The sequence below is a fragment of the Ischnura elegans genome, chromosome 10, assembly GCF_921293095.1.
Source record: "Ischnura elegans chromosome 10, ioIscEleg1.1, whole genome shotgun sequence".
In the NCBI taxonomy this organism is placed as follows: domain Eukaryota; kingdom Metazoa; phylum Arthropoda; class Insecta; order Odonata; family Coenagrionidae; genus Ischnura; species Ischnura elegans.
The window spans coordinates 53,572,886-53,587,188 of NC_060255.1; the positions used below are offsets into that span (position 1 = coordinate 53,572,886).

A 14,303-nucleotide genomic window follows, 5' to 3' on the forward strand; every position below is an offset into this window, starting at 1 on the left:
CAATTGAACCGTCGAGTGGTCAGCCGCAACAGGACATTACCTCGGACCCTCCCTACCGGCGCGAGGCGGGCAACAACCTTTCCAGCCACGGAACTGTCTGCCGCCTTAATCGCGGGACAGGATCATGAGTGTGAACGGGTGTGATTCAGCTTGGTGGCTTTAAAGGGTGCGAGATTCATAGAGTGGTAGCAGCTGCCGTGTAGTGAAAGGGGTTTGACGAAGCGGAGAAACCCCTTATGTAGGTATCAGATATAAGGGCGCTGCTCTCGTTTCGGTACAAATTGTACTACCAGAAAAAATCTTGACTACCCGAATCGATATTTTGTGAATATTTTTTCCAATCGGCAAATATCTTCTGTTAATTATATTTTTACGACGAAACGTCATCATGGAATGGTGTGGATTTTAACATGGGTTCAATGAAAATAGTTTCGATTACAGCTTAAGGGGATCCTCAATTTGAAGCCTGATTGTTTTTGTAGTGCGAGGCGCGTTCATAAAATAGCGGGGACTACATTTTTCAATTTCTCGCTAGTTTGGAGAGTCCGATCACTGTCTTTATATTTTTTTATGAAAATCATAATAGAGAATAATTTTCGTGGACATGTGGTAAAGCTATATTTATGACCGGTAAAACTTTTAAACCCATATTGAAATTTAAAGTTTGTTTTTTTAATTGATATATACTAACTGATATTAATCTAACCTGAATTTTTCAGATAATTATACTGATATTTAATGGAACATATTTTTGTATCGAATATCACTAAAATGATTAAGTTATTATTTATTTTTATTTGTAAAAGTGACCGTACTTCTTGGGAAGGCAAGATGATACATAATGAATATTGAAATTATAACCTCGATGTACCAATTACATATCTAATTTTAAACAATTGGATGAGTTAATTGGTGTGGATTTGAACATGGGTTAAAATAAAATAGTTCCACTTACAACTTAAGTGGTTCCTCCATTTGAACCCTGAAAATTTGTAGTGAGAGGTGTGTTCAGAAAATAGCGGGGATAACATTTTTCAATTTTTCACAAGTTTGGAGTGTCCAATCACAGTCTATATATTTTTTTACTTTCGAATTTGTCATCACAAACAACCTCTTTGTGTAATATATGTATTTCAATATGAGGGCCTTTATTCGCTCGAAGGAAAGAAACTCGACGAAGACGTTAACTTACTCCTAACGAAAAGTGCCAAGGGGACAACGGCTTAACGTCCTATCCGACAGACATCCAACGGACACCTTTGAAGAGGCTCTCTCTAGTCACTCAAGTAAGGATCGGGCTGCCTATAAAAAATAACTGCCACTCTATCCCTAACATCTTTCTATGAGTTATTGAAACCGTAGGTACCATCCTTTTATTTTAACCCTGTATTCAAGGGTTCCTCGTTCTGCCCCTTTTTATTCTTGATATAAAATTGTGATAGCAGAAAAATCTTGCCTACCCGATTTAAGTTACGTTATTTTTTTCTCAAACCAATAAATATCCTCTGCTGATTATTGTTTTAATCCGTAGGCTTTAAATAACGACGAAAACAGCATTTATATTTTTACCAATTACATGTCTAATTTTAAACAATTAGATGAATTAATGGTTTTTACCTCGATGCCATCCAGGTAAGCAATTAGTAACCAGTTGAACTTATTTTCTCCATATCAATATACTTGAAGGCAGAGATATTTACCCAACTATTTCTGTTGACGGGAATTTAAGCTGAGTGTGAAAAATAAGCGCGCACCGAATTGAACAAGTGTATTTAACCATTACAGTACAAAATACCTTCATCAAATATTATATACGGCTTGAGTATTTGGCAGCGAAATGGTGTTAAAACTTTGCCACAAATGCAACTGTTTAACCAATTGAGGTGGCTAATCATGTATTGAGAATATTCCTGATATTCGTCATTCGCCGATATTTATTATGGAAATTCAAAAAATATCCTGTGATGAAAGAGGATTATTTACAGCCTCAATTTTCCATACGGAGGGAAATTAATCATCTTGGTCAGTTGCCGAAACCAACCGATTTTTTCTCCATTAAATCACAATTTTTTCACATTTTTTCTTCGAGGCATTCCAAAGTAAGCAGAGCCGCAAAGCACGATAAAGCAATCTTTTATACATCGGCAGAAGTTGTCTTTGGAGAGATAGCATGCATTGCATGAGTTTAATTGAATTTCAGATTTTTTTCATCTTGTTCGGAATACGTCCCCCAAACGGCAGTCATTTGTTTTCTCTTAATTTCGTCGCTATGGAAACTATATTTTTTCTCACGCTGTCGTCAGCTTAGCTCCCAGAGGAGATCCGATCCCCAGTGGTACGGCACTCATTTTATAATTTCAGTAAACGTCCTTGACCATAGGGAGATGACTAATTCGTCGAAATTTGAAAAATGCATAGAGACTTAAAACTATGTGCATGGAAATACCAATGAAAACAAATAATGGCCTTTAGTCAAGAAAAATTCCAACAGAGAAGTTAAATGCCAACAAATGATGGATATTTATTGAGAAACCCACCAACAATGGCAGGAGTCAGTTGTGAATAAAAGCCAAGTGTATGCTCTACAAGGAAGAGCATTTTTATATTTATAAAGTTTACATATAAAAATAGAATGTACTAAATTCATTTGTTTCCATAAAAATAGATTTTTTGGAGGCTCCATACAAAAATTCATATTACGGCCGCTCCCATGTAACTCGCCGTTATAATGTTGATTTTTTTGTTTCGTATTTCTATTGTTTTGGCACGTGACTGGCAAAGTCAAGGGAGCAAAAATATTTTTTTTTGTTTCATAGATATAAGGTTGGACATTGGTGTCATTTCTCCATCATTGGATAAAAAGTACCGAAAAAATGTTATAATTTGCAGTGTTGGTATCTCCATTAAAATTCTCCTTCATATTTCTTCGTATTGTCATTGTTTGTTTGTATGTTAGTCGAAATTTATGGAAAATGTCGCTTAGTTTGACTTGAACTTTAGGATAATTTTATTTATATCGTTTATGTCTTATATCTGGAGAATAGATTATGTTTTAATAGGATCATAAAGTTTTTATTGTAGTTTTAGATCACTAGAGGTAGGAAACTTAATTTGAAACGAGGATTAAAAAATAACTTCGCTTCTCTATGTGATTCTAATAAAAGAGTTGAAAAATCCAAAAATAATAACAATATTAATGTGCGGTCAATAACATGAGTCTTTTCCTTGAAAACATATTGCCATTAGAGAGAGATAAACAGAAATATAGGATGTATATTCGGTTAATAGGAGTAGTCAAAAAATTATCATCAAAAATTATATTTAGGTTATTATTTTTGGAAAATAATATACAGGTTTTAGTCTTAACGTTAAAACTGAGAAATGGATTAATATCAACTTAGCACTGGTCTTTTGATCAATATAATAGGTTTATGATAAAAACTCCGAGCTAAATAAACCGAGCTTTAATTAGAATTGGCTATATTGGTTTATTTGTCAATAGTTAATACAAATTCTATTATCTCGTAATCCAAAAAATATATTTATTCTCCGATAATCGATCAAATAAATGACTTTTGCTATGTACAAAATAACTCCTTTCATTTTTTCGCATAAAGATATAAATTTTAATGATGTAGGAATATTACATACTTTTCATTTAACTCTAGTGATGTATTACAAGTTCTTTTTGAAATTAATGAAATTTTAAATGAAAGAAAACTAGAAACAATATTATGACTTCACGAGTATATGGCGAATGGCGTATCGTTCAGAGGTACGAAAGTTTGAATAGTCTAATATTAAAGTAAAATATTTGATTACTTGAGTCGAGGCAGGCTGCGTTTGATTTACTGTTTTCATTTATCTCTTTAAAATGTTTTCAATCTATTTACAAAGAAACATCTATTTATGGCATCCTCCCCAAATTATGCATTTATTCCCTTCTTTAAATGGGAAATATATTTCTTTGTTAGATACATATAATTAAAAACATAGCACTTCTACGAATGTTATGCCCTTAATGCGCGTGGCACTTTAATTTTTGAATTAACCTACCAATTTGAGGAACTCCATTCCACTGGAAATAGACCAGTATTTTTTGACAAACGGCTCCTTGGTCACCAGCAAATTACTTGGCATCCTTTTAAGTGCCGGGAATATTTGAGGATATTTATTTTTCGTCGAATGCACCGTGAGTACATAGACTAAGCAAACTCATCTCGCCCTGAACTTTTAATTACACCACTCCCGCGCCTTTAGATTAGTGTGCGCGGGAAAGTTGACCTTTTCAGCACATTACTCAAGACGCATGATGTTTACCGATTTTTTAATGAATGCAAATTTTCATTTTTCTATCCAAAAAACATGGTTTAAAATAACAACAATATAACATCGTTGAAGCTTAGTATAATAATAGTTTGTCACTTTCGTTATGTGATTACTACCCTATTAACTTGGAAATCATGGAATATTAAACGGAAAGAGATATCAGATGATAAAATAACATGAAATATAAATATTACGTCGTAATAAATAATGAAAATGAGAGGCTATACTGTGCGTAAGAATGGTTTGCTCATTTATAGTTTCCGATAATCTATTTTTTTATTCCTTATTTGCTTTGGCTAAAATTGCTATTTTTCTTTCCTAGTCCTCCTAGCTTTCCTTGTTGTCCTTGTTTACCTTCACTAGTTCTCCTCATATTTGCAAGTCCATTGCGAAAAGTGGTTGCACAGTCGCTAAAAGCTGAGGTTACTATTGAGTCCCTCAAATTAAATATTCGAAATTTAAAAAAATTAAGCGAAATACTCATTAATGGATTTTATTTAAATTCTAGTAAATATCCTTCTTCGTGAATTTTAAATTTGATATAAATATGTTTTTCAATCTAATAAATTATATATTAACGAATCTTATTGTCCACAACATCCAGTTAAACCCATCGGGTGATCTGTTTTATACATTTATTACATGGGAAACAGCTAAAAATCGCTCACATTTCAATATTTACACTCTCCCCTTATGGCCTCAGAATCTGTAACAATTTGGCTGAAAAAGTGCGCGGCATACAGCGAACGGAAGCTACTCATAATGCATTCTTTTTTTTGCCTATGCATTATTATTTTTGCTATTTGATGTTCTGTTTATATTGTGAATGGTAAATTTCGAGCAAAGTGGGCGAAAATGAGATCCGAGTTCGAATCCCGGCTAAGTCATATATTTTTTCATGACGAACTTCATCCATTGGTGCATTAAACTTTGCACCCGTGCGCGTGACTGCGTACAAAGTCGCTTGTTCCTGCAGTGCTATGAAATTCGTCTTCGCAGACCAGCGGCAAAATAGGGGTTATCACCACGACAGTGGCTTAGTAAGCACGACCCTCGCCCCAAGTGCCACAGTGTGGACTTGTGACGTCAAAATCTTGTTCGGTAAAACCTATCCCGAAGTTCGTTCTGAGAAAATGGCTTGGTGGTGTATGTGGCTAGCACACCTGACCGGCAATCGGGAGATTCGGGTTCGAATCCCGCCTAAGTCAAATATTTTTTCATGGCGAACTTCATCCGTTGGTGTATGTCACATAGGAATAACTATTTGCCTTGGCCGGGGTCAGACCACGCTCTGGACAACACATGACTACGAAAGCTTCACCTGCATTTGCCTTTCCCTTTGTATAGAACAGGGGTTCCCAAACTGGGGGGCGCGCCCCCCTACGGGGGCGTGGAGAAAGTCCAGGGGGGGCATGACACCCAAGGTTACAGTTTTTAAAACTACAAAACACACAAGATTTCAAGGTTCTCAAAACCGTCCCCCTCCATAGCAGTTACTGTTAGACGCAACGGTCAGTCAGTTTTTCATGTAATACTTGTTTTAATTTTCATCATACGTACAATTATTGAATCTTTCCATTCTGCGTTACCGCATTCAACAGTGAACAAAAAAATCTACCTACTCACCGTATCAAGTAGGAACATACTTGTACGAGTACAAGTACTTGTACAAGTAGGGGTTGGTATGTACGGCACCGTGGAAATAGGGTATTGCAAAATGGAAAGCTGATATGTGTAGTGGGGGGGGGGGGGCGTGGTACAAAAAAGTTTGGGAACCCATGGTATAGAACATTAGGCAACAGCAACCACGTGGTCAATCAAAGTAGGTACTTGGCTTAAAGTTTCTGTAGCTTCAAAATTGTGCGTTTTTGAATTAAACATCACCAGTGAATTTGGTTCCTAATGGCATCAGCTATCAGGGGTTAAATATACGAGACATAATTTTTCTCCTCCCTCTGTATTATGTATTTATATGGTAACATTATATTTATAGGTTATATATTCATTGAACTTATTCCTTCTTCCGGTAGGTGTCCTGGGTGAGGCGGAAGGGAGATAATATTCACTTGCTCACCTTCGGCCTACACACCTACAGCAGCGACTCGAGGTATTCGCTCAACTATCAGCATCCCAACGACTGGAAGCTCCAGATCAAATTCGCCAATCAAAGAGACCAGGGCCACTACGAGTGCCAAGTGTCTTCTCATCCCCCTCGGATATTCTACGTTCTTCTCACGGTAGTCGGTAAGTGGACACTTAGAAATATAGTTGATTTTCTGCCCCTAAAGTGTTTTCCCTTAGCTTAAGCGCATTTCCTGGGAAAATATGATTATTAGCGTCGGAAGGTAAGAATATAATATTTTTTCACCAATTCACTGGATATTAAAACCTCCCCCTTCTGCCTAAAAATATCGTTCCCCAAAATTTATTTCTTGGCCTCAATCAATTCTTCTTGTTTATCGTCTATATATTTATATATAAACAATATCTCATTTACATACACCATTAATCCTTTCTATTATACATGTAAAACTGATTTGATCGTTTCGAGGGATTGCAGTGCCAAAAAAAATCCTAAGCACGTAATTGCCGGGAGAAAAATAATTATATCAGCCTCTTCATTTTGAACATCACCACCTTTTAACGTGAACATCGAAATTTCGTTTTGCTTGAATCATTAGATTTTTCTCTCTTACAGTTTTGAAGGCAGAGAATATTGCCAAAATATAACGTAGAGAGCTGCAAACGTCTATGTTAATTTCATTGGATGTATAAAAACATATCAGGAATGAACGTCCTTATGGGTGTCTTGTTATTAAAAATGCATAAAATACATTGATCCTACTCTTTTAAGTACGCCACTGAAGTTGCTCAATTTTCCATTGACGTTTTATTCGAGATGGACAGACAAATGAAATCTCCCTTAATTTGGAAGGGGAGACAGCAGAAACTTAGAAGCGCAAAAACAAAGCGAGGCTATTCATAAAACTGTATGGAATATCAAACACGATGCCTCGAATCGCGTACTATCCGTTTAGTGGCAATAAATATGAATGCACCATTTTCAACTGCGACTCCCAACGGTGATGGAAATGCATTTTAAGAGTTTTGAAAATTGAGCCAAGAGCCTCCCGCGAATCGCGCGTGGTGGGGAAGGAAGGAAACTTATAGCAATGTTTGCCGTTTGAATTCCGTGAAACTCTGGTAGTGGGAGGTACGAGAACTTTTTCCTTCCCCACGCGTCGCACACCGAAGTGGGAATCGAATTGAATTGAACGAAACTCAAACGTATTTTGCAAACATCAACGAAACCCGTGTTTGCGTTCCTCTTCTGCCGGCACTCCACGGGTTTCCCAGAAGAGCTCCTCGTCTTTCGAGGAGGTAAGATCCTTTCCCCCCCCCCCCCCCACGGCAGCTGCATTATCTCGGCTCATCGTTCTAGGGAGGGGATTGGGAAGGGACTGGCTTTAGACAGGCGACCTTATCCCATCCGAAAGATGCGCTCTCCTCGATGTGCCTCGCATAACCACTCTCTTGCTTGGCATCTCATTAAATGGCTTTCAAGATTACGTGCAGGAATTGTCGTTTGGCCGTGAGGCCTTTCCTGTATAGAGATTTTTATCTCGTGGAATATTGGTCAGAGTTAGCTTTGTTTATGGTTCTGCTTGGGAGACATCTGTGGCAGGGACTTAGCCTAAGGGATATTGTAGATGATTTCTCTCCATTGAGTTACCGAACATGACATCTGTCCCTGAGGGACATATTAGCCGATTTCGTCCATTAGATGGCGTGATATTCACCAACTATGCTTGGGTTTGACTTTTTTCAAGAAGATATAGGAAGGGCATTAGTACCTACCTATGCTATGCTATTATCCTATGCAAGGGTATCCTATGCGCTATCTCTTTATTTTTTATTGAATATGACGTCGGTGTAGGCAAAAAAAAATTAATTTTATAAATGGATAGAGATGTTAAGCCTGAATTAGAATTTTGTTCTCCCAATCTATGCACGAAATAAAAGGTTGATGTAAGTTATGCCAACGACTCATAAGTTAATATAAGAATGTTAAGTTATGCCACGACTTTTCATGTTGTTACCAGAAGGATATATTCATCATAGGAAAATTCATTGGGTCCATTACCTTGCAACCTTAACTTTTAAACCACTATAATTATTGAAAAAAAGGAACACGAAGCAGTTAAAATTTATACTGGAGGTCAGAGCTTACAGCAGGCATCGGTTACTGAACCATTTTACCAAAATTCATCTTTCATGGCCGAAAATATATGATGATATTGTTTTTCTCCTCTTGCGGATTCTAATCACCATTTTTGGATAAATTAAAACCCTTTGATCAGTGAAAAGACTGGTCTAGGGTTCAGCGCTTAACGATGATGAAGCTTAGACTTTGGGGAAATGAACATCTTACTTACGAGAAAAAAGACTGAAGGTGTTCTAGATGTGATTGAGGCCGAGGAAATAGAAGATGAAGTGCACAAATACGAAGAGGGACAATGAAGTGGAGGAGAGGATGCTTCCAGATGAGATAGAAAATAAAATATAGATATAAAATGTATTATTCCGATACAAGTGTGTCTCTTTGGAACATTTATGATTATTACATACCTTAGAGGCAACAATTATTACTCATAATAAGAAGATTTTAATGATACATCAGTATCAAAACATGCGACACAATTATCTGGTTTTTTGCAGTGTAGCTTAGAATTTAGTTCACTTAAAATTTTTTTCACTTTTATTAATATTTCATGGTATTTCTTTTTCGATAGGCTTTCGACGTCAGATAAGTGATTCCAAGCTTCGCGACAGGTGATATGGAAAGACCTAGCGTAGACAGATGTTCGATATTGAGGTACAGTGGCGTTACTAGGAATATGCTATGGGGGGGATGGGATAGCCTGGGGTGGTGACCCCCCCCCCCCAGAAAACGGAGAAAATTTTTGAAAAATGACGTGCCTTGATATCCATTTTACATTATTTCACCAATGAAAATTAGGCTTTAAGCAGATGCAGTCATGAAATATATAAACTAGACAATAATTTTAAATACGTTTTTTATTTCTCTGAGGCTTTGGGAGGGGATCTATTCCCTCGCCCCCCCCTCCCATAGTTACGCCACTGCTGTGGTGCATAAATTTCTTCCATACGGAGTGTTGGACTCATTTTTATTTAGTGTGATATTGTGCATTTTGGTGTAAATATGTAGGAAGTTCTGTCGTTATTGACTTGTACATGAATTTTGCCTTATGAAGTAGGCATCTATTCTCTATTTTAAGCCATCTCAGGTTTACATATCAGAGATACCGAGGAGATAGATGCTTTTTGGAGTCATTACCCAAAGGATTACACCGTGTAAAAGGGACTAATTTTATGTAAGCTGGGAAGTGGAAGGAAGATAATAGGTAATACAGATAGAATGAAAGGGTAGTTAGTGGAATTGAAGAGGGAAGTTTAATTTGGGCAGGGACGCAAGAGACAGGCTGGTTGAATCGAAAAACCACTGCAAACCTACTGTGGCCAGAAGAATGCCTTAAATAAATATTAATTGCATATAAAGTAGATTCATTTAATGTCGCAGATGGGATTTTGTTCATTAAAATCAATTCTTATCTTTAAATACTCCTTCCTTGATTAAAATAGGCATCAATATGTATTATTGCCGAATAAAATGATGAATACTCTAAGCACGTATCTAAGAAAAATATTATTTCTCCTTTGATTTGATCCATATATTTTCATTTTACGAACACATACGCGTTCTTTCTATTCCCAACTCCTTTGGTATCATAATTAATTAAAAAACGAAAATCTGTATCTCTCCTTGCAAATTTATTCTCTACTTTTTAACATCCACATCAACATAAACTCTTCAAACCACATTTTGGGGATAGGGGGTGGCTAATAACCAGTATGCAGCATGTAATACAGTCCTCACATTCATATCACAGTAATAAAAATATAATACATAGTAACAAAAAATACTCTCAAAGGGTGAACTCGTCAGCGTTTCCTATTCCTATAGCAAATCCATTCAAGTTATAACAATGGAAAAATTAAAAATATATTCCCGTCGTACCTAGTAATGCCGTTAAATTTTTTTAAGCGAAACACCTTTGCTATCTCTCACGGAACGAGGAAAGAATGGCAGTTTTAATCCCTCTATTTTCGAGTCCTTTATTTTCAACTCTTGATCTTGTCTATCAAAGTACAACGGTAAACGAAGGAAATTTTTCAGGTCGTATAAGAAATAATCTTCTTCCGCTATTGCTTTGTATAAATAACTCCTGAAATACGTTTTTTTAATATTGTGTGTCGGTCTGATTAGGAGTTTTTCGTGGATAGAACGGAATCATTTCTGATATTATTTCATTTTTGTTCTCATGGCTAGCAAAGACTGCTGTGAAAATAGGATGTTATTAGCTCGCCTTGCTTGGAGTTTTTAGTGTCCATATAGATACTCAATTATCCTGCTGAAGTATCTCCGTGGAAAAAAATCTATGAAATATGAGCGGACGTATGGAACTAATCCTGGATATACTCTCTTTAGCCAGTAATGCGTCTTTTTTCAAATTCTAGTCATCGTTGAGTCGCTACTCTACTCTCAATGCAGTAAAAACGCTGAACTTCCTTATTGAAATTACGTCCATAAGCACAATAGTTGCATTTCCTTAAAACTTAATGCTGATATCAATATTAGATTTTATTGCTACCTTCTCAACCTTACTTTTGATTACTTTAAAAAGGAATTTCCTATCGTCAACCAGTGTTTTAGAAAATTGTGGGAAATCGATCAAGCTTTCAGCGTGAGTAGCTCATTAAGAAATACATTTATGCCTAACGTAGCCCCTAGTTTCACCCTAGAAAACAAAACGCCTGTTATTCAATCCTTTAATAAGATTGAAATAGATTTAAACTCGCACAAATTAGAATCCAAAAATTTATATCCATCTTAAACATGCACCTTCATCTGAAGAAACATTAATTTGTCGTAATAAGTAAGATGGATGTTTGCTGGTTAACCTGACTTTATTTTGGAGGCCCGAAATCGTTTTCTGATTAATTTACAATGCAATCCGGGATACTTCATTTCAGCGATCAGTGCGTGAACCATTCTATCAATTGCCAATGCTATCTAAAATCATTAAATCCAGCAAAAGTTGTTTCCGCTGACCTACGACTGCTACTGACTAAAGAGTGTGTTTTAGATGTTTTGAAAATATTACTTATGCAATATTGCCATTGAAAGCAGCTTGTATATATTTCCTTTTACAAGTATCATAGAGCAGAAATTAATCCTTACCCATCCTTAATTTTGGGCAATGATGAGAAGCATTACCGTCGGAATTAGTAGATGAAAATAGGAGACTAATAAAAATATACTAATTTACTATATTGACGAATAAAAGAACTGTGCATCAGATGTTTTTTATGCTCATGGTGGATTTCTTTAATTTAAAGTCTATAAAGTAAAACATTCATTAAAATTATAAATTATCCTAAGCTCTATAGGACTTAGGAGACTCGGAAATTACTTTTGATAACTTATTTGCCTTTTCAAGATGTCTAAATTGAATATTTACGTCAACTGAGCATGGAGAAGGTAATGTTTGTCGTCTAAATTGAAGCGACGACTCAAGAGAGGTATAAAATTTTATTGCTTAATTTTTCTGCACTATTTTGAAAGCCATAAGTAACCATAAATACTTAATGGACAAACGTCAAAATTACCGTCTTTCGAAGTTTTTATGTTGCACTGCTTTGAAAGCTATGAGTAACCATAAATAATTAATGGACAAACGTCAAAATTACCTTCTTTCGAAGTATTTATGCCGCAAAAATTCTCAGGAGAAAAACGCTCTATCTTCATTAACTAGAAAATTAATCTCGCTAATGATGGTCAACCTAAAATCACGCTAATGAAAGAGGTTTCTGTTGATACAGGGCTCTATTTCATTGATCAACGCAACGTCATGGTCGCGGTCTGGATCCTGAATCCTGGTGGACACTTTTGAAACGCGTAAGGGCTATCTGCGAGTGGACTCGTGAGGAGTCCTACGTGCTCCCAGCATCTAGATTAAAGACTTTGTTCATTCTGATGAGAGGCAGGCGTACATAGCTGATCCTTTTATGCTCTTCCCAGTGAAGCTCAAACTGCATGAGATACGATAATGAAAAAAAATTCCAACCAGGTCCTCTCTCCACTCTCCATTTTCATTCTCCATTTTCTCCAGATTTTGCTTTGTGATGCTACCACAAATTATCTTTCATTAAAATGGGCAAATGTAGTGCACACAGGTTACCGAGAGTACAGAATAGAATACCCACTTGGGCACATTAAGTCATGGGGGCCATGAAATAGCAAACTTGAAGCAATTACTGTTGATTGACAATGCTGCGCCCAGGCGCAACTCGCCCTGCGACGATAATATCAACTGGGAGCGCGATTAGTAGCATTAGCTACTTCGAGGGAACTAAAATGGGAACATTTTCCACCGGATGAAGAATTGGTCTTGATTGTTATCGCAAAAAGTAATAATTTCATTGAATTTTTTATTAAAATTTTATTTATGTAATGGTAGGAGCTTCTTCAACTTCGACGATATGAAACTATGAAAATAAATGGCTTAACACTTATGTGTGTGTTTTTTATTACAGATGGTTATCTCAGGAGACCAACATTCTACCTTAATTTCCTAGAAAATTAATCTCACTACTGATAGTAAACCTATTACTTGAGATATTGGGGTTTCTGTTGATATAGAGCTCTATTTCATTGATTTCCGTAACGCCATGGTCGCGGTCTGGTTCCTTACTTTTAATGGACAGTTTTGAAACGCATAGTAGCCATAATGGAAAAATTTTTATCTTAAAATGTTGTGATTTTATAAAACATTCAATCAAAATATTATAATTTTTACATATATCCTACAAAAGGAAATTTTGTTGCAATTATTTCCCCAAAATTTGGAACTTCATTTACTTAAAGCGTACGAAAACAAGTGAATAGATGACCTTACGTCCCTATATGGTTATTATCAGTCTAGAGTGTGTTGACAGAAATATGTTAGTTGCATAGTTATTGTTATCTTTAAATCCCCAGTAAGCCAGGCCTGAGTGAGAGGAATACATTTTTTCTTTGACATTTTTCAATTCTATTGATGAAATATTGGGGCTGACAAAGGGAAAAATGGAAAGAGCTAGTGAGCAACATTAAAATCAACTCGTATGTGCAGAAATTCATTGCTGAAATGTGTCTACGCATAGTTTATTAAGCCAAGCTATTTTATATGCACGCGTATCATGCTTTTATTTATTTTAATTAAAGTATTTAAATACTCTACGTGGAAATATGTATGATTGAGTGTCTGTAATGATGATACATAAATGATGTTTAAATGACTGTTTGATTCTAGTGACGAGTTTTCCGGGAAAATAAATTAGCAAATACTTAAAATATTTTTGTGTAATAATTTTAATCACTTCAATTCATTTCATTCAATCGTGACATACTCTCCCGGAAGTGAGTATTCAAAATTGCCATTAGCATGTTCAGTTTCAAATAAGGCCCGATAAAAGTGAAATGTGTCTCTTTTCAATAAATAGTCAATTATTGTCATAAAATTTCTGTGATCCATTACTTTAATCAAAGGTTTCGTAATAAAAGTTAGATGGAACTCAGGTTTTCCAATACCAGAAAATATCCAAGAAAGTACTTGATGAAATCAAGGGGAAGGAATTCAAACGTTGAGTGATAGTGACTTAATTGAATGAGCTAGCTTAGCCAAGCCATCGCGCTAAATTACATTCGTTCTCACCGTCAATCCCAGATAGCATCGTTCTTTGATATTCAGTGTAAATTTAATCTTACAAATTCGTGTATTCATAAAGTGGCTATGATACGATTGGACTTTTTTATGATGCTTTCAACTAGTAATATAATATTAAACGTA

General features: G+C 35.9%; 1 protein-coding gene across 2 annotated transcripts in view; it reads left to right on the forward strand.

Annotated features, from left to right (window-relative positions):
* LOC124166963 overlaps positions 1-14,303 on the forward strand; it is a 610,523-nt gene that overhangs the window by 512,813 nt on the left and 83,407 nt on the right. For both annotated transcript variants that reach the window (XM_046544703.1, XM_046544704.1), the window contains exon 9: positions 6,360-6,573. In XM_046544703.1, the coding sequence (XP_046400659.1) occupies positions 6,360-6,573 (214 nt within the window). The remainder of the gene's footprint in view (positions 1-6,359; positions 6,574-14,303) is intronic.